We start from the raw sequence: 22,047 nt of genomic DNA, 5'->3' as shown, positions 1-22,047 counted from the left end.
AACCGCAGATAGACATTAGCCCGAGTATGTATACAGAATGACCCAAACAAGCAACTGACCTAAAAAATGAAAGAAACAGTACCATATGTTTATAACAATTATCACTTGCCAAGGAACTATATGCTTAACAATACGTAGTATGAATGGGCGATAGTTATAGATGTTATGGATTATGATCATTACCGTATATAACTGACAATAGAAAGAGAAATGTAAAAGAAATGTCACATTACAATAAATTAGGGAGCACTTATTAGGAGAAATATATGGTGTGTCATTGTATACCCCATAGCGTAGGTCGGTACCGGTAAGAGGACCATATACAGTACATGAGAAATTTACCAGTCTCTGTAAGAACAGAAATAGAAAAGTCTAGTAAAGCTGCAAGTTCTTTCTACGCGTGAGGGATAACAAAATGATTTGCATGTTCTATAGATAGTGAGAGTGCTGGTCCATCTGCAACGAGTCTAATCCAAGTTCAGGAAAGTCCCGGAGTCCATCTCCCGGGTTCCACGACCACAACTTCCAAACTGTCAAGCTTCAGTGTGGCGATGTTTGCCGCTAGTTTAGCTGAATTTGCGCTGCACTTCGATGTAGATCTCGGGTTGTTAGGGAGGTCAGTCTCCGTTAGGACTAGCAATGACTGTGGATCTTTAGGTGTGTCAGCATCGACCATATCTAAGACGTTACTGTTGCTCCTTGCCAAATAGCCAGTGGAGTGATGGGGATCAAGGAGAGTCTGCTTTGAAGTGAGGTCAGTACTTTGTTGTGTCCCAATCGCTGCTTCCTCTATGTCACAGCTTTGTGTAGGGGGTCTGCATGGGCATCATCTCTGCTACGGCAAGGCTCTCCTGAGCCTTCAGCATAACCATAGAGTAGTTGGAGCGTGGCCTCCTCCCATCTCTCTACTAAATCCATATTTCTGTCTTATCAGTGAAAGCTGCTCACTTGACCAGGGATCCCCAGGGGGGTATAGACGGCAGACTAGTTCCGTAGCTTCTGCTAGTCAGGTAATGGAAGATCTCCAAAGAGTGATATAACAGGCCTTACCACATGCCACTGTATATGTTGTTATCTTGTCTCCAAGCCAGGCGACCTGTCTGCTCTAGAAGTTGTAAAGACTGCTAAAATTCTGGGTCTTTTAATTAAATTTTAAGTATGTGTTTGTCAGATAATCCCCTAAAATTAGATCAAGAAGCCAGGAGCTATAGAGAGACTCGTCCGGTCATTTGGGTGGTTGGCTCCGCCCCCTATTAGTTCTATTTTCATAATGTAGACAGTATGAGTAGGGGTGCTCATAACAAAGTTGGCGTCATTTTGCCTTGGGATACCAGCATGCTGCATGGTTTTATTGTCTGCAATTGTTATTTAATTTAAAGGTTTCTTCAGTGTTGATACCCATGGATAATCTTTTCTTACATTAAAGGGACACTGAACCCAAAATTTTTCTTTTGTAATTCAGAAAGAGCATACAATTTTAAGCAACTTTCTAATTTACTCCTATTATCAATTTTTCTTCGTTCTCTTGCTATCATTATTTGAAAAAGAAGGCATTTCAGCTTTTTTTTTGGTTTCAGTACTCTGGACAGCACTTTTTTATTGGTGGATGAATTTATCCACCAATCAGCGAGGACAACCCAGGTTGTTCACCAAAAATGGGCCGACATCTAAACTTACATTCTTGCATTTCAAATAAAGATACCAAGAGAATGAAGAAAATTTGATAATAGGAGTAAATTAGAAAGTTGCTTAAAATTTCATTCTTAATCTGAATCACGAAAGAAAATTTTTGGGTACAGTGTCCCTTTAAAAAAAGGTTTGTATGTATGTTTGTGTGTGTATATATATATATATATATATATATATATATATATATATAAATGTGCGTGTTGTATTTATATATATTTATTGTATATATCACAGTCTGTAAGTAGCTGCATGCTACAAATCACGTACACACACATAAATATATGTATGTCTGTATATGTGTGTGTGTGTATGTATATATATATATATATATATATATATATGTAGCGTATTGGGAGCCTGTTTAAGAGGGACAGTGAACCCTGTTTTATTTCAAGATGTTTCTTTATTCTTGCAATAAATTAAAATATTAACTGAGCTAAAAAATATTTAGCCAAAATTGAGACCGAATCCCGGTATAGACTGATGCATTAACTTTGCCTGTCTGTTGGTTTTCAGATGCATAATAAAAGTAATGTCACTTTATAGGTGGGCATGACGATAATCTGATAGGTGGAGGGTCGAGGTTCGTCTGTAAGCCTGGAGCCAGGAACATCACCGTTATATTCCATCCGTTGCTAAGGTAAGCACTGAGCCTTTTAAACCAAGTAAAGGCTATAACAGAATGTAAATGAAGGCTGATTTACTGCATATGAATAGGAAGATTTTCTAATGATTGAGGGAAATTGGATGTGCGCTTGAGCTTTCTCCTTTGTGTTTTGATTGACAGCAAAATAATGGACATATTTGTCATAAACTAACATAGAAATCAAATCCTGCGTTTCTGCTGCTACAATGTAATGTTTATCTAAGCTACATAGAATGGGCGTTTAACCCTTTCACTGACAAGCAATGTCACACTCCTTCTTAGTCTCGGCATTTTTTCAGCAGTGTATGTAAAAAAAAGTACTATTTAAGCTTGTTAAATAAAAGTAAAAAAAGGTCCATTGTAGACATGAATAAGGGTTCATATAGCAAAACATTGTCATTTTCTGGACCTTTTATGTTGTAAATATAATGTGCTGCCATCATTTGTGTTGATTTATGGGCATTGCAGGGACCTTGGCCGCGGTCCCAGTAGCATGAGCTTCACACAAGAGTGCCCAGCTGAGGAAGTTGGTTTGTGCACAGCTGGTTCCCACAATTATTATTCAGCACAGGAACATTGGCTTTTATAAAGAAGAGATGGTAATCTCCTCTTCTACACGCTGCTCAGGAAAACTAATACTTTAAACCAGTGTTTCCCAGTCCTCAGGACCCTTAACAGGACAGATTTTCATTATATCTTAAAGGGACACTCACGTCAAAATAAACTTTTATGATTCAGATAGAGCATGCAGTTTTAAGACACTTCTAATTTACTTGCATAGTCTTTTTAAAATACACACTTTCTGGGGCACAAGATCCTACTGAGCATGCGAACAAGCTCTCAGGGTATACACATACTAGTCTGTGATTGGCTGATGTCTGTCACGTGATTCAAGGGGCTGTAAAATGGGAGAAAAAATGAATTTGTCTGAATTTCAAATAAACAGTAGCTTTATTTCTGAGTAGGTGTTAAATCGTTGTCTTTTTATTATGTACTTGTTTATTATGCCATTCTACAGCATTGAGCGGTCCTTTAACTAGAGCACAGGTGAAACAATCCGCTGATCAGTAACCACGGATACTTACACCCATCAGCGGATTAATTCACCTGTGCTCTAGTTAAGATATATTGAAAATCTGGCCTGTTAAAGGGATAGTAAACACCAAACATTTTATTGTTATTAAATAGATAATCCCTTTATTACCCATTCCGCAGTTTTGCATAACCAACACGGTTATATTAATATACTTTTTACCTCTGTGATTACCTTGTATCTAAGCCTCTGCAGACTGCTCCTTATCTCAGTTCTTTTGACAGACTTGCATTTTAGCCAATACCATGCAAATGTTCTCTGGTATTACAAGTGAGGTGCAATGCAAACTAGTGCAGCGAAGGGGGTAAGTTGCGCAGCGATGGACAGCAAATATATATGCACCGTATTGTTCCGCATATAGGCCACACTTTTTCCCTTGATTTATACCTTTAAATTTGCAGTGCGGCCTATATTCGGGTGCTTATCGGCAATATCACACATGCGCAGTGCTGCCGAACTTCCGGTGCACCCCGTGGCCTTATGGGTATTATATTCAAATGAAAAATTGCAAAGGGAGCACTCACTTGTTGTAAAATGTCACTTTTATTTCACCAAAGTAAACACTGCTTACACAACAGTCCATAAAACAAGCATCATAGAAGCCCAATCGATTCAGATAGCAACTTTCTGTATTGATTGGGCTTCTATGATGCTTGTTTTATGGACTGTTGTGTAAGCAGTTTTTAAATTGGCGAAATAAAAGTGAAGTTTTAAAACAAGTGAGTGCTTCCCTTGAAATTTTTCATTTGAATCCAGACTTGGCCATTAGGAGTGAGCACTCGTTTCTACCCTTAATGCAACCGTGATCCACTACCGCTACCCCACTGAATTGGTCGCTGAGTGATGACATCATTACCTGGTGCGGAAGTCCAAGTAACCTGAAGAACGAATATGGAGGTGTCAGTTATTGCTAAAGGAAGCTCTCCCAGCTACATTCAAGGGGATTACACAATTCTAGGGGACCGGGTTGTCCGGTTAGCCACACATCCAGCACCGGGTGTTAAACAGAAGTTGCCGCAGCTTGTGGGAAAGCGTGTTAACTTAGCTTTTGGTTAACTTAGCTTTTGGTACTTTACTTATCTAAGGGCGCATGATTGGCTGACTTGTTTAGCCATTATACACACAGTGTTTGTTGGCTTAATGTGTATTTAAGGGCCTCCCTTTTTGGGAACTTTGTTGCATTATGAGTATTGTAGGTGTAAGAAGATATTTTCTTTAAAAATTAAATTTCTTCAAAATGGGTGTGGCCTATATTCAGGTGCGGCCTATATGCGGCACAATACGGTATATACACATATTAACACATACATATATATGTATATAAGCATATACATATATATTTACTGGGAACACACAGTCCCCATAGACCACAATGTAAAGGCACTTTTCAGTACCATTTTTTGTCCTAACACCCCACACCCGCCAACCTTCAGCCCTCATCAGAGGTCGTAAGTAGAATTCACAGGGCCCAGGTGCAAGAATCTAAGAAGCCCCCCCCCCCCCCCCAAAAAAAGGGAATTTCATAAAAAAAATTTTTTTAACATTTAACACAGAAAAAAATGGGAATCAGATTACATGTCTGCAAAAGGAGGTACCCTGTGCCCACAGTCTGTGAGATGGTCTGACCCCCTATTACTGTATATAGTGACACTGTTTAACCCACCATTACTGTATACAGACTGTGTCACTGACTCACTATAATCTGCTGGTGAGATGGCTGGCCTGACCCTACCCACCCCAGTACTTTATAAAGTGACCACAGTAGTCTGTGATATGGTCCACCCCCCCCCATACTGTATATAGTGGTACTGTATAGTGACACTGTTTACCCCCGCCCCCCTTGCTGTATTAACAAAGTCTGTAATTTGCTAGTTCCACAAACATACACACACACATACATGCAGAAATACACACACAGTCACATACACACACACACACATGCATAAATACACACACAGTCACATACACACATACATACACACACACACACAAACACCAATGGGTAAAACAGAAAGACTAATCCCTGTAGTCAGAGACACTAGTGAAGCATCATGTCACACTCACATGATATCAGTGCAGGCAGTGGCAGTTTTTTTTTTTTTTTTAAGCTGGGCCCCCACTCTTGGGGGCCCAGTTGCAATTGCGACCTCTGCACCCCCTGTAGTTTTGTCCCTGGCCCTCATCACTGCTTCTTGCATTTATTTTATTAAAAAATAAAAATGCTACAATTTTTATTTTTTAATAAGCTACACACCACTATATTTTGGGGACAATTGGGGGACATTTATAACATTAGCCAATGCTCCACTTGTAATCATGCCATTGTGTTCTATATCCTTTCCATTTAAATGCAAGCCTAGTCATACGTAGCTTCACATCTGTGACACTGCGGTGCAGGAGGAATTAAAACATTGGTCTAGCCGCAGCTATATGGAAGTGTCAGTCTGGTTTCCCATTTATTACAGCGTGTTCTCTGCAGTGAATTCTCATATTGATCAGAGCAACACGTTTTCAGTGGGCAATTTAGCTGAAGCAAGCTGCTTGCGCTTTCAGGTCAGCGCAGTGAGAGGACAAGAGAGCAAGAGAGAGTGAGAAATGATTAAGCTTCTATTTTGATCTGATGGAGTCAGTACACGGTCATAGGTTGAGCAGGAAAGGTGAAATTAAATTAAATTTCTCCTGATTTTGAAGAATGTGGCATTCTCTGACTCGCTCCAGGCACTGTTGTCAACAGGTCACTCATTTCAAAGTTTCATACGAGTCTTTGATGATCTCTTTTTTTCCATTTTCTAATAACCCTTGGTGAACTTGAAGATGTGAGAGTTTTGGTTGGATTTCCAAAAGAAATATTCTAGGAAAAGGAAAACTAATGCGAATATGACTCAGTAAAATTAAGAGCAGTTCAGTATTTATATAAACACACAAATATAAATGTATTTATTCATTTATGTTTAAAATTGCTGCCCATCATTGTGCAACTTTAGCCCCTTTGCTGCACTAGTTCTCACGCCGTGTCTGACAACATAAAAACGCGTTCTCTTGTGAGCACAAAGCTTCTGTGCAATGTGCATGTGAGGTGGCGTTCGCATTGCATCTAACTTGTATTCGCAGTGCACATTTGCATGCTCTGGTATTACTAGATTGAACACAAATATCGCTTTTGTAGAAGTAGTATTTTGCGCTCAACTTGCAATCTAGCCCTCTATTTATGTTGATATAATTATAAATGTAAGTGTATAAAGACACAATATTTGTCTCTAAAATGGAACAATAACTTAAAAACTAATATGCTGAACATCACATTACTCAGTACCAATAACACCACCGCTCCAACGGGGGCTTAGTCTACCTTATATTTATACATTTAACATTGTTCTACTTGTCATGTTTTAAGTTCAAGATAGCTTATAAGGATTTTTTTAAATGTTCTAAATATGGTCACGTAATGCGGTTTTCAGGCTACGTGAGATGCCCCAGTAAATTGTAAACTAATCTTTTTTTGTGTATCCCTTACCTGCTGCCAGAGCACCTACCCCCTTAGTGAATATACCAGACGGCCATTCACTGAGCTTTAAGTGTCTGCTGGCAGTATTGCAGGATGGCTGAAACGTAGGTATCTGTGCTGCAATGCTTCTTGTCATAGCTTCTGCCATCCCATCCTAATCTCACAATCCTCCTGTTCATCTGAGCCAGAACCTTCTCTCTGTGCCTTTCTTCATCCTTTAGAGCAGGGGTATCAAACTCAAAGTATCTGGGGCCACTGGCCAAGTGTTCTTCTCCTATGGATGCCGCATGAACTGAGTAAGTGCTCCGGAACGGGGTATACTAAGAAATGGAAATGACATTTAGCCAAGTAGTAGTGCATAGTGGGAGTTGTAGCCCACAATAGGCATACACAGTTATCTATATTTGTGTTGTGAGTGCCAAGTGAAGTGATCATCTTGGAAAAGTATAGCAAGTTAATGTAAAAAGTGACATTTATCCAATGCAGTGCATGGTGGGAGTCTACACTGGACGCTTGTCTTTATATTTGTCTTGTGAGTTCCTATATAGAACATCAACTAGTTACACCTCTTAGAACCCTAAAAAGAATGACAGCCCAAATTAATGCTTTACCTATTAAACAAGGAAGGGCCAGATTAAATTATCTTGAGGGCCGCATTTGGCCCTGGGGCCGGTACTTTGAGACCACTGCTTTAGAGCCTTGCTTACAGAGATGAACTAGGCAATCAGCCCCTGCAGGTACAAGCCACTGTTAACCTCTTGGATGTCAGAGAGGGCTCTTTAAAGCCTTATTCCTAACAAACAAAACTTCACACAACTGATGTGACCTCAAGATGGTCAACAGTGACAAGCTGCCATATTATGGGTGCTGGAATCTCATTATGGTCAGCATTTACGGCCTTGATATTGGTTTTTTTTTTTTTTTATCTCACAGCAGTAAAAAGGTGGTGAAATACGGCTAAAAAGATGTCTCTGAGCTGTCTCTTTTTATGTGTTTAATGACCATCGTCATGTCAGATTACTTTCCAGGGCACCTCTGAGTTTTTCTTTTAAACTGCAGGAAAAGCTGCAGAATACTCAGGTTTCTGGCACATTATTGCAAAAGGCCATATTAAGTTTATATCCTGATTATAAACGACAGAACTTTCACAGAATGGTTAATAAACTTTGCATTGTTCCATGTAAGTTTTACTACATAGGGAAGGTAAAGACCTTAAACTTTGGTTTGGAAGATGCACTTTATCAATGCTGAAAATAAATGTCATCGCAAGAGCTTTAAACCTCTTTGTCACAACACACTGATTGGTAATTTTCTGTAGAACATTCTTTGATTGAGTACAATGAATTTGCTGCCCAGTAGCTCAGAACGGCAGCTTGTTCCCTAATTGCTATGTCTGGATGAGTGTGCAGTTTGTGATGGTAACCAGATTTTTTTTATTCTTTTCTTTATAATTTTATGTTCTTTAGGTATCTATGGGTTGCTGGGGCTTTGACTGGAAACAAAAATGACTTTCTTTTGGGGAGGAATTGTCACTGCTTTTGGGGAGGGGTTGTCACTGCTTTTGGGGAGGGGTTGTCACTGCTTTTGGGGAGGGTTTGTCAAGGGATTGTCACTGCTTTTGGGGAGGGATTGTCACTGCTTTTGGGGAGGGGTTGTCACTGCTTTTGGGGAGGGTTTGTCAAGGGATTGTCACTGCTTTTGGGGAGGGGTTGTCACTGCTTTTGGGGAGGGATTGTCACTGCTTTTGGGGAGGGATTGTCACTGCTTTTGGGGAGGGGTTGTCACTGCTTTTGGGGAGGGGTTGTCACTGCTTTTGGGGCGGGATTGTCACTGCTTTTGGGGAGGGGTTGTCACTGCTTTTGGGGCGGGATTGTTACTGCTTTTGGGGAGGGGTTGTCACTGCTTTTGGGGCGGGATTGTTACTGCTTTTGGGGAGGGGTTGTCACTGCTTTTGGGGAGGGGTTGTCACTGCTTTTGGGGCGGGATTGTCACTGCTTTTGGGGAGGGGTTGTCACTGCTTTTGGGGCGGGATTGTTACTGCTTTTGGGGAGGGGTTGTCACTGCTTTTGGGGAGGGGTTGTCACTGCTTTTGGGGAGGGGTTGTCACTGATTTTGGGGAGGGTTTGTCAAGGGATTGTCACTGCTTTTGGGGAGGGTTTGTCAAGGGATTGTCACTGCTTTTGGGGAGGGTTTGTCACTGCTTTTGGGGAGGGTTTGTCAAGGGATTGTGACTGCTTTTGGGGAGGGTTTGTCAAGTGATTGTCACTGCTTTTGGGGAGGGATTGTCACTGCTTTTGGGGAGGGGTTATCACTGCTTTTGGGGCGGGATTGTCACTGCTTTTGGGCAGGGGTTGTCACTGCTTTTGGGGAGGGTTTGTCAAGGGATTGTCACTGCTTTTGGGGAGGGGTTGTCACTGCTTTTGGGGAGGGATTGTCACTGCTTTTGGGGAGGGATTGTCACTGCTTTTGGGGAGGGGTTGTCACTGCTTTTGGGGAAGGATTTTAACTTTAATAAAATACAATATGACAACATTACCAGGTGGGGGATGTGTATTATATAAATATTTATGTGAAATTGTGCAGCTTTCTGGGCTAGATATGTTGTTTTGTAAATAATTTGACTTTGTGTTTATTTGTAAAGCACTGCTAGATTCTGTAGTGCCTGTTACATAAGTAGGAGCCTAAAAGGGACATGAAACCCACAAGTTTTCTATCATGATTTATATATTGAGCATATTTTTTTTTTACAACTTCCCATTTTAGTTCTGTTATCTATTTTGCTTCATTCTCTTGGTATCCTTTATTGAAGGGTCAGCATTGCACTACTGTGAGCTAGCTGAACACATTAGTAAGCCAATAACAAGAGGTATATTACGCAGCCACCAATCAGCAACTAGCTCCCATCTCCCGAGCCTACCTAGGTATGCTTTTAAAAAAGGATACCAAGAGAACAAATTAGATAATAGGAGTACATTTGAAAGTTATTTAAAAAGAATGCTCTATCTGAATATTAAAAGTTTTTAATTTTGAGTTTACTATCCACTTAATGACACTTATTTATGGTAAAAATAAATAACTAAAACAGGCTAAATTAAACTAAGACCCTGTTCTGAATATTTCTACACATGCATAATACACTTTTTTTATAAAAAAATTTATAAGCATATAAAATGTGATATTCTTAATACAATTTAAAGTTTTGGTCTTTTAAAAGCCTTTTTAATATGTTTGTCTTATTTCCTTTGCTGTGGCCAATTAGCGAGGATAAAAATGAGCTCCTATACGGATGATCAAGCAATCCTAAAGCATGTTGCAGGGTCAGTGTTCTGAATCCAGATGGATGCACTTTAGGATAAATTAGATATCAGGAAAAGCATGGAACAGAAATAATGTACATTGCCTAGTTTTATTTTGATACTAAAACCTATTGGCATTAGAAAAAGCTGAAAATGTGTACTCTTCAGGGCAACAGTTAATGTTCAGTTTTGTTTGTGCATGTTCTCTTGTATGTGTTGTTCTTTCTTGTTCCCTTTATTTAGGATTTTTGCCTGTTGGCCTTATGTCTAGGTTCTCTTCTACCCAAGGCTCCAAGGCATAGAAGCAAGGCCTGTTTATATGTTATATAAGATGAGTACATCCATACAGAGCAGCAACAAGTGATGCTTTACAGGACCAGCAGATGGGCAGCAGATCTAGAACCAGCAGATGGGCAGCAGATCTAGAACCAGCAGATGGTCAGCAGATCTAGAACTAACAGGGAGGCAGCAGATCTAGAGCATAGGGGGAGGCAGTAGGTCTACAACATAGGTGGAGGCAGCAGATCTAAAACATAGAAGGAGGCAGCAGATCTAGAGCATAGGAGGAGGCAGCAGATCTAGAGCATAGGAGGAGGCAGCAGATCTAGAGCATAGGAGGAGGCAGCAGATCTAGAACCAGCAGATGGTCAGCAGATCTAGAACCAGCAGATGGTCAGCAGATCTAGAACCAGCAGATGGTCAGCAGATCTAGAACTAACAGGGAGGCAGCAGATCTAGAGAATAGGGGAGGCAGTAGGTCTAGAGAATAGGGGAGGCAGTAGGTCTACAACATAGGTGGAGGCAGCAGATCTAAAACATAGAAGGAGGCAGCAGATCTAAAACATAGAAGGAGGCAGCAGATCTAAAACATAGGAGGCAGCAGATCTAGAGCATAGGAGGAGGCAGCAGATCTAGAGCATAGGAGGAGGCAGCAGATCTAGAGCATAGGAGGAAGCAGCAGATCTAGAGCATAGGAGGAGGCAGCAGATCTAGAGCATAGGAGGAGGCAGCAGGTCTACAACATAGGTGGAGGCAGCAGATCTAGAGCATAGGTGGAGGCAGCAGGTCTACAACATAGGTGGAGGCAGCAGATCTAGAGCATAGGAGGAGACAGTAGGTCTACAACATAGGTTAAGGCAGCAGATCTAGAGCATAAGCAGAAGCAGCAGAAAGCTGTATTACAGGGTTGCTCTGGAAGTTCAGTTATATTAGGACCTATCAGAACAATTTAACCCATAGTAAAACATATCGCCTCTGGTCCTCATGTATTTTTTCAGATATGTGGCTTGTTGTATGATTTAGTTATTAATCATCATAATTTGTTTTCTGTGTTTAAAGCCTCTTTTTCATACACAAATGATATGCCCCAGTGTATTAGAACATATTACTATATATACATATGTATTATGGACCTAGATAACTATGTGTTTATCCCCTACAAAGGAGTCCCTCTTAGGACTGAGCCAATCAAGAGCGGCATTTAGATGACCGGCCAATCAGATACTGAAAGAGATGTCATGTGTCTAGATGATTTGCAGTGGTTAAAGGTCAATTGTATTTTCTTCTTTAAACGGGAAGAGTTCACAGCTGCATTCATTACTTTTGGGAAATACAGAACCTGGCCACCAGGAGGACGCAAAGACACCCCAGCCAAAGGCCCAAACAGTGGGACTCCAGTTTCTTGGAATATCTTACTCTCCTTCCTCGGGTCATTGCTCGAATCAAAAAGGAGAGTGCGTTGGTGATCCTCATTGCACAAGTGTGGCCTGGTGGAGATCTCATCTCTTCCACCTTGGAGACTTCCGTTGCAGAAGAACCTTTTACTTCAAGGGCCCTTCCTTCACCCAAATCTAGTTTCTCTGAAGCCGACTGCTTGGAGATTGAACGCTTAATTTTATCTAAGCGTCGGTCATTGAGACCATGATTAAGGCTTGTAAGTCTGTGACTAGAAAGATTTACCGTAAGATATGTCAGAAATATTTACATTGGTGTGAATCCAGAGGCTACTCTTGGAGTAGAGTCCGGATTCTTAGAATATTGTCCTTTCTCCAGGAGGGTCTGGAGAAGGGTTTATCTGCAAGTATTTTGAAGTGTCAAATATCTGCTTTGTCTATTTCGTTGCATAAACGTCTGGCGAATGTACCAGACGTGCAATCTCTCTGTCAGGACTTGGTCAGAATCAGGCCTGTGTTCAAACTGTTACTCCTCCCTGGAGTCTTAACCTTGTTCTTAAAGTTCTTCAACAGGCTCCGTTTGAGCCTATGCATTCCTTAGATATTAAGTTATCTTGGAAAGTTTTGTTTCTTATTGCAATTTCTTCTGCCCGCAGAGTCTCAGAACTCTCGGCGTTGCAGTGTGAATCCCCTTACCTTATTTTTCATTCGGCTAAGGTAGTTCTGCGTACTAAGTTGGGGTTCCTTCCTAAGGTGGTTTCGGATTGGAACATTAATCAAGAGATTGTGGTTCCTTCTTTGTGCCCTAACCCTTCTTCTCATAAGGAACGTCTGTTGCACACTCTGGATGTGGTGCATATGTTGAAATACTATTTACAGGCGACTAAGGATTTTCGCCAGTCTTCGGATCTTTTTTGTTTTCTCTGGGAAACGTAAGGGTCAGAAATCTACGGCTACTTCTCTTTCCTTTTGACTGAAGTGTATCATTCGCTTGGCCTATGAAACTGCTGGTCAGCAGCCTCCTGAGAAAGTCACGGCTCATTCTACTAGGGCTGTTTCCTCTTCCTGGGCATTCAAAAATTAAGCTTCTGTGGAACAGATTTGCAAGGCTGCAACTTGTTCCTCTCTACACACTTTTTCCAAATTCTATAAATTTGATACTTTGGCCTCGGCTGAGACTTCCTTTGGGAGAAAGGTTCTTCAAGCAGTAGTTCCTTCCGTTTAGGTTCCCTGTCTTGTCCCTCCCATATCATCTGTGTCCTCTAGCTTGGGTATTGATTCCCAATAGTAATTAGATGATCGTGGACTCACTGTGTCATTAGAAAGAAAACAAAATGTATGCTTACCCAATAAATTTATTTATTGCTTGACACGGTGAGTCCACGGCCCGCCCTGATTTATTTAGAAAGGTACCTCTGCACCTTGTTGCTTCCTTTCTCTCCTTTTACTTCGGTCGAATGACTGGGGTTGGAGGGAGGGGAGGTGATATTTGACATCTTTGCTGTGGTGCTCTTTGCCCACTCCTGCTGGCCAGGAGTGATATTTCCAATAGTAATTAGATGATCTGTGTACTCACCGTGTCAAGAAATAAATACATTTATCAGGGAAGAATAATTTTTGTTTTTCTTTGGGATTATGATGTTAGCGATTTTATGGTCGCGATCAGTTTAAGACCATGTTTAAGCCTCAGAGCTTATTTGTCTGTCGTTTGTCTGTTTAGTATAGCCCTGCTAGGGTTTAGAACTTTCAGTTAGCCCTTGAACAGTTCGGTTCTACCTTGGTCAACAGTCTGGTCCTGGTTGGATACTAGTTCACTCTGTTCTTTTGAGGTTTATATCAGACATTTTGTATCCTTGACAACAGGCTGGTCCTGTTTGGGTACTACGTTTGCTTACTTCTTGTTACAAAGTTGTTTTTCTTGTTTTCTACAAGTTATAGGAGGTCCTTCTATCCTAGATATCAGGCTGGTCCTACTTTATTTCATCTTGGTGGGGCGTCTGATGTGGATCGTACTTGATACTAAGTGTTTTGACCCCGGCATCGTTTATGTGGTTTGCTGGGATTATGGATTTTGCTATGGCAGTATATTTGTAGTTCCTGAGGTCCGTTGCACAGGAGCTAGAGTCCTCCCTTCTGAGGGGGGGGGGGGTCAGTAGACTGCTTGGAGATTTCTGGTACCTGGTGTAGGGGGCAATTATTCCCCCCTATTGGTGCTCCTTGTGGATTAAATTGTCCGATTTCAGATCTCCTTTTGCCAGTTTTTCTCTCCTCTTTTTGAGGATTGTTATGCTTTCGCTTTCCCTTGCCCTTTGGGAGTAGGACTTTCGGTCATTTGATTGAGGAGAATCAGTTCTTAGGGACGGATTTTGTCTTTTCAGTATCCTCTTTTGATCCTATATACTTGGGGATCTGGGGGATTGTTATGCAGTCTCTCTTGCCGTCAACCGTTAGGAGTTTTAGGATGATCGTTCATTCGTTAATTCCTTGAGCTGGAGGTTTTCTGAGGGTTGATCCAGACTGGATATTTAGAGACTTTCATATTCTCTCAATTATGAAATTATGATCTCTTTTGGGTCCTTCCTTTGTCTTCTGACTTTTTGGCTTTATCTTAGAAGCCTTTTGGAGCTGAGTGGACAGCCACTGGGATTCATCATGGGAGTTCAAGACCCCATGGGGGTATGGCATGTATCAACTTTATGCATATTTCATTTCCAGGTAACTTTGTGGTTGTTCCGCAAAGTTTTTGGTTTTGATCTAGCTCCTGGTTTTGGGGGTTCCTTTTTTTTTTTAACCTAGTCCTTGTCTTTGACTTGGCATTTTGGTTAATATGTTTTCCAGATTTTAATAGTCTTGTATCTGTCCGGCGATCTATATCAGGCTTGTTTTTCCGGTCCTGGGGAAATCTCCTTTTTCCTACTGGGACAGTTCTTTTTTCTCTCTTATGGAGAGATTGAGAGAGTTTTTTTCTGGGAATTTCTCTACTGGAGTATTCCTGGGTTTTTTAATTTTTCTTCTATTTGGAAGGATATCGTCTTCTTGAGGTAGTTTTCCTCATCTGACTCGAGGAGTTCAGTGGGTCGAGGGTTTCTCTCGTCTGCAGTGTACCCTCCCTTCGGGTTCCTGAGGGGTAATGAGGATAGGTATATTGGATCCAGAGTTGGTCTGTCTGGGTGTCGGTGCCTCTTTCCTGTTTCTTTCCTTAAGAAATCGTGGCTGGAGGTTCGTTATCTGATCTCCGGGCCTTGTCGATGTTGGGATTCTTTAATCTCTCTTGTCCTTTTTGACATTGACAGTGCTTCTGTGATAGGACTTTTCGATCGGAGTAAGGGTCAGGCATTCTGACTGCTCTGTTTGGGCATCGGCCATGTGTCATGTCTCCCGTGTGATCCTTTCCTTAGGTTGGGAGGCCCTGCAGTTGGTTTGGGAACCTTCCCTTAGCGGGTAGTTGTTTCTTCTTTATTGGTTGGGGTGTTGTCTTCCCTTATCCTGTTTTCTAGCAGGTGGTGAGTTGGTCCGCCCTGTTTTCTGAGTTTTTTCTATTGTTCCTTTTCAGGAATTTCCTGGTTCAAGTTTGATTATGGTTTGACATTTAGTCTGCCTGCCTATCCGATGGAAGCCTGTGGTTTTCGTTTGTGGCGTGAACGGATGTTACTATTCTGTTCCTGTTCTGCTCCCGGGATTTTTCTGACCTACGGGTGTTCAGTTTCTCTGTGCTAAATAGCTGTCTATGGTAAGGTAGTTTTGTTCTACCTTTTGTCCTTCTGGGACTTCGGTTCTGGTTAAGGCTTTACACTGGTTACTTTTGGATCCATGTAGGAGGTGGTCGGGATTTTTTCCTTTCTTTGCTCTCCTCCGTCAGTATAGTTTTTTCTACAGGACTTTGTCCTCTTGTAGCCTGCTTTTTTTGAGTTATGCTGGGGGCTTCTCTCTCTTGGTTTTGTCCTTGAGTCTTCAGGGATTGTTTCTGGAGGGTCTTTGGACCTTCTTATCTTCTCCTTTATTTTAGTTAGGGAGAATGTGGTGTGGGAGTTTTTTGTTGTTGTTTCCCTTGTCATTGATCATGGAGAGACTTTTGTCTCCTCAGAGGCTTTTGTACTTAGTGGAGTCCAGATTTTCTGAGTGTTCTCTGACAGGGAACCTTATGGTTCTAATTGATGGGCAGTTACCTTGTCCTCTTTCAATATTATGTTCCTCCTGCTTCTGTTGAAGTAGTTTTTTTTAATCGGGAATCCGGGATTGTGACAGGCTGTGATCCCTTCAGAATGGGCCGCCTTTTGTTCCTGCCCGTTTGCATTCAGTGTCCTCTATAAGCTTGGGTATTGATTTCCCCAAAGTAATGAATGTAGCTGTTGACTCTCCCTGTTTTAAGAAGAAAAACTTAAATTATGCTTACCTGATAATTTTCTTTTCTTCTGTACAGTGAGAGTCCACAACTCCCCGCCCGTTATTTTTCTGTGACTGGCCTTAAATTCTTTTTTATTCGTTCTTCTGGCACATTTTTCACCCTGATATTTTTCCTACTGTTCCTTGTTCCCTTGGCAGAATGACTGGGGGATGAGGCAGGTGGGGGAGGTGTTAGGTCCTTTGGCTAGGGTGTCTTTGCCTCCTCCTGGTGGCCAGGTTCTGTATTTCCCAAAAGTAATGAATGCAGCTGTGGACTCTCCCCCTACAGAAGGGAAAAAAATTATCAGGTAAGCATAATTTATGTTTTTTGCATTAGGACATTCATTTAAGGCAATTCGGTTTATACTATTGAGGTGACAGTATGTAGTATCAGAACTTGTCTTCAGTTGTCATTTACCTTTGAACATAGTAACATAGTAACATAGTAGATGAGGTTGAAAAAAGACAGTCTATCGAGTTCATCCTATACAAATCTTAATATACTTACAAAAAAGCTCCAGTTGATCTTAAATGAATCCCATTAAAAAGGTGACGTATTTAACACAAGCAGTCATATCCCTGAATTCTGTTTCTAGTCAGAAATGTATCTAAACCATTTTAAAATATATCTAAGGTATTGGCATTTACTACCTCCTTAGGTAATGAGTTCCACAATTTTATTGCTTACAGTGAAAAAACGTTTCCGTTGCAGGAGATTAAATCTCTCTTCCTCCAGCCTTAATTTGGGACCTCTTGTGACAAACAATTTTATTGGAATAAACAGAGCTTCTGCTATCTCTTTATATGGGCCTTGAATATATTTATATAAAGTATTTGTCACCTCTCAAGCAACTTGTTTTTTTGTTTGTTTTTTTAAAAAACAGAGCCAATTTGGCTAATCTCTCCTCATACCTTAAAATTCTCCATTCCCCTTATTAGCTTTGTGGCCAAGTCTAAAATGTCTTTTTTTGAGATCCCCAGAACTGCACTCCATACTGAAGGTGAGGTCTTACCAGGGATTTATATAGTGACAGAATTATGCTTTCCTCCCTTGTATCAATGTCTCTTTTAACACATGCTGGTATCTTATTAGCCTTAGAAGCCACTGCCCTGCATTGTGCACCCATCATCTTTAGCTTGTTATCTATTACTACTCTTAAATCCCTTTCCTCCTAAGCATTTTTCTAAATAATTTTAGTGACACTAGTATTTTTTTAATTGAATTAAAAGTGAATACACTAAAAAGTTGTCAAAAATACTTTTGGAATCCTTAAGGATAAGTTGAAAGGATTGAATGTGAGTTTGCTGTTATGAGCTAATAATAAAGAGTTAAGTAATCATTTCCTGCTGTCATAGCTGTGCGCTTCTGTTATCTGACAGGAGGAAGTGGCTCTGAGGGAGGATAATAATTAGACATATGTTTTAGAGAGCGTTAGATGTCTGCAGGAATGCGCTGTGGGAGTGTCCTGGAGAGATGGACACTGGGAGCTTAATTTGTAACACAGACAGTTAGGCTAACAGGCTCTGAATACTGTAACACACACGCATTGTCTTCATACAGATCAGCCACATTTTATTAACATCACCCAGCAATTAGCAAGAAGTAACGTTGCCCGGAAGCCAAAGTAAAAAGCACAGCGTTCTCCAGATCTGAAGGGGTTATAGTGTTCCTGGCAGAGCTCACTTTAGATATGTATCATTGTGTGACACTATATATATTATTTATTACAGAAACACATGATGTGCATAACTGATTAGACGGCGCAAAAAAGGGTGCACTTGTAATTGTCTTTGTGTTGGGAGGAACATCTGGTAGCTGGAACAGTAGTCATGTAATGCCAATGCAGAGTGATATTGTTTATTGGCACATTTAGAATTACATTTAAAGGGACATGGGTGTCAAAATTAAATGGATATGAAACCCAAATTTTTTCTTTCATAATTCAGATAGAGCATTCAATTTTAAGAAACTTTCTAATTTACTTGTTTCCATCTAAAAGGGGAGAGTCCACAGCTTCATTCATTACTATTGGGATTTAAGAACCTGGTCACCAGGAGGAGGCAAAGACACCCCAGCCAAAGGCTTAAATACCTCCCCCCCTTCCCTCATCCCCCAGTCATTCTTTGCCTTTCGTCACAGGAGGATGGCAGAGAAGTGCCGGAGTTTCGGAGTAGTTTCTTATGGAGGGTAGTACTCTTCACAGTGGGACAGGAGTTTTAAGTAGTCCTGTCAGCCTCTCAGTGAGGGCCTGGACGAAAGTTAAAGTCCGGAGATGCAGGGAGAGTCTTTCTGCGAAACCATCCTGACTCATATTAACAGCTCCATGAGCAATCAGCGTTGACGAGTTTCGCTGCCTGCTTTCTACACTCTAGTCCATGTCAGGAGTGAGGCTACTAACCTGTCACACTTGAAGGGCCGTGTTCCTGTTCCACGTCATAGATTCTGGTAAGATCATTTCATTGTTTATTAATATGATAACATAAAGAAGGGTCACAGAGTGGCGCCTTTTTATCTTTACAGAATCAAGGGTTAATGTTCCTGTAATGGGGATTATTGAACATGTGGGGTCTTATACATGATAATGTTTATTGTGTCATTGCTGCGTTATGTGCAAGATGAAGCTCTGGCAATGTGTGGAACTTCAGGTGACTTCCGGGAATTCCGCAGCTTTTTTTGGCATGCTTCCCTAGTGCAGGGGCGGTCCTGCAAGGCACGCAATGTGACTGGGTGTGTCTATCCCTCCTTCTCTGTTGATCTGTGGCGCAGGAGATGTAACGGTTTCTGGAGTCCGGGTCCTAGGAGGTGGTGAGTGCCCCGGCCATTGGCGGTATAAGGTTCCCCTTTTTGTAGTTAAGTAGTTTATTACTAGTGAGAGCTATGGAGGATTCTGACACGTTAGAGGGATCGCCCTCTTTAACTAAGTCTCATTCCTGTGTTTATTGTGAGGAGGTTCTGGTATATCAGCCTGCTCAACTTTGTTCCACATGCCTTGATAAAGTCACAACACAACATCTAAATGTGATAGGATATCCTGCAGAAAACAGAAAAGAGAGGCGCCACCATAGGACAATATTGTCTGGAACTAAAGTAGAACACAGGAGAGTACCCCCTTCCAGAGGTGAATCTACTCACAAAAGCAGCGGCACAACCAGGGTGCCAGAAACAGCTGATCAGGACTATAGTGAGTCGCCCGTCGGACACGCTGGAATGTCAGACACGTCACTGATGTCGTCACAAGGGGTCATCCAATCCAAAGGCCAAATCCTCCGGTTCAGGCACAAGCATTGTTCAGCTGAGAATGCGGGTGTGGGTACACCAGCTCAGAAGGATAGCGTGATTACTGCAAGTAGTGGGTTTGTAACACAAAGTCACAGAGTAAGGTGTATAATAAAAAGACAATTTATTAAAAATCTAAATACAAACAGCAACGCATTTCTCAGCTCCTAAAAAGCCGTTTCCTCAGATAGCCTGATGAAACGGCTTTTTAAGAGCTGAGAAACGCGTTTCTGTTTGTTTTTATACTTTTAATAAATTGTCTTTTTATTATACACCTTACTCTGTGACTTTGTGTTACGAACCCACTGCTTGCATTAATCACGCTATCCTTTGGAGCTTTTGTACCCACACCGGCATTCCCAGCTGAAAACTGCTTGTGCCTGAACCTGAGAATTTGGCCTTTGGATTGGATGACCCCTTGTGACGACATCAGTGGCGTATCTGATGTTCCAGCCTGTCTGTCGGGCTACTCACTATAGTCCCAATCAGCTATTTCTGGCACCCTGGTTGTGCCTCTGCTTTTGTGAGTAGATTCACCTCTGGAAGGGGGGGGGGGTACTCTCTCCTGTGTTCTGTTTTAGTTCCAGACAATATTGTCCTATGGTGGCGCCTCTCTTGTTTTCTGTTTTCTGCAGGATATCCTATCACGTCACTTTTTATTGAGAGTGCTGCCTGAGTTCTCAGGATCCGCTTGAGGTCTCTTCATCGCTACACACATGCGCACCTCGTTAAGGACTTATGCTCTACTGACTGAACATCTAAATTTAAATGGATGTCTAGTACTACTGAGCCGTCCACCTCTGAGGGTTCTTCGTCCCGTGTGGTGCATTCCCTGCATTCATCTCCAATTGCACATGCAGCGCCCCGGGGTCCAACCGTTACTCCTTTGGGAGAGATTAATTGGCCGTCAGACTTTGCGGACCAACTGGATCCGGCGGTTTCTAAAGTGATGCCTTACCACGTTCTGCTAAGCGCAAGCGTAGGGTGTATCATGGCGGCCCGACCCAGGGTTTGTACTCACCGATGGCAGATCCAGAGGCTCTATACGAGGTTGAGGCCTACTTCGACTCTTCGGAGGAGGCCCATTCTGGGTCGGAGTCTGTGTCATCTAAGCCTCCTGCTGCGACGGAGCCTGGTTATAGGTTTAGGATGGAAAATTTACATTTTCTGCTGCGGCAGGTACTTGCTACTCTGGAGGTTCCAGAACCTAAGATCCCGGAGGAACCTCCGATTCCTAAGCTTGACAAGGTGTACAGGGTGGTGCTTCAGACTTTCCCAGTTCCCGTTAAGATGGCAAATATTATTAAGAATGAATGGGAGAGATTAGGGTCACCCTTTTCCCCTCCTTTTAAAAAACTGTTTCCTGTTCCAGACTCTCAGCTTAAGCTGTGGGGGACCATTCCCAAAGTGGATGGGGCTATCTCTACGCTCGCGAAGTGGACAACTATTCCCCTCAAGGATAGTTCGTTGTTTAAGGAGCCCATGAATAAAAAGCTGGAAAACATGTTGAGAAAGATGTTTCAGCAAACAGGGTTTGCTGCGGCGTTCGCCAAAGCTGCGACATATTGGTGTGAATCCCTGTGTGACATGGTTGAAGGGAAGACTTCCATGGACGAGATACAGGAGAAGATTAAGGCGCTTAAGGTCGCAAATTCTTTCATCTGTGATGCCAATATGAAAATTATTCACCTGAATGAGTGCTCTGTGGCTAAAATCTTGGTCGGCGGACATGACCTCCAAGTCGAGGCTGTTGTCCCTGCCTTTTCAAGGAAAGATCCTGTTCGTTCCAGGATTGGATTCGATCATATCCACGGTTACAGGAGGCAAGGGAGCTTTCCTACTGTAGAATAAGAAGGCTAAGCCCAAGGGATCTACATTTCGTCCCTTTTCTGTGAATGACCAGTGCCAGCAACCCGCCACAAAAGCGGACCAGTCCAAGGGACCTTGGAAACCGGCTCATTTTTGGAACAAGTCTAAGCAGAACAAGAAGCCCGCCAAGACTAAATTGGCATGAAGAGGCAGCCCCCGTACGATCTCCGGATCACGTAGGGGCAGATTATCTTTATTCTCAGACGCATGGTTGCAGGATGTTCAGAACCCCTGGGTTCTAGAAGTTGTCTCTCAGGGCTACAGGATAGGGTTCAGATCCCATCCACCAGAGGGAAGATTCCTCCTGTCAAACCAGTCGTCAAGACCAGAGAAGAGAGAGGCCTTTCTAAGGTATGTGAGAGATCTTGCCGCTCTCGGGGTTTTCGTACCAGTACCCCTAGCAGAGAGGTGTCTAGGGTACTATTCCAACCTTTTTGTGGTTCCAAAGAAGGAGGGCACGTTCCGCCCGATTCTGGACCTAAAGGGTTTAAACAAGTTTCTGAAATGATCAGATCTATTCTGCCCCTAGTTCAAGAGGGACAGTTTATGACAACTTCCAGTTTGTGGCCCTTCCTTTCGGTATGGCGACGGCCCCGAGAGTCTTCACAAAGGTTCT

At 42.0% G+C, this 22,047-nt stretch overlaps 1 protein-coding gene across 1 annotated transcript in view; it reads left to right on the top strand.

Moving 5' to 3' along the window:
* EXOC4 (exocyst complex component 4) overlaps window positions 1-22,047 on the top strand; it is a 1,163,948-nt gene that overhangs the window by 545,923 nt on the left and 595,978 nt on the right. Inside the window, exon 10 of the mRNA XM_053716390.1 lies at window positions 2,236-2,329. Coding sequence (XP_053572365.1) covers window positions 2,236-2,329 — 94 coding nt within the window. The remainder of the gene's footprint in view (window positions 1-2,235; window positions 2,330-22,047) is intronic.

Source organism: Bombina bombina, chromosome 6 (assembly GCF_027579735.1).
Source record: "Bombina bombina isolate aBomBom1 chromosome 6, aBomBom1.pri, whole genome shotgun sequence".
Lineage (NCBI taxonomy): Eukaryota > Metazoa > Chordata > Amphibia > Anura > Bombinatoridae > Bombina > Bombina bombina.
Note: the sequence above shows the minus strand (reverse complement) of the source record. Positions and strands in the feature narration are given on the sequence as shown.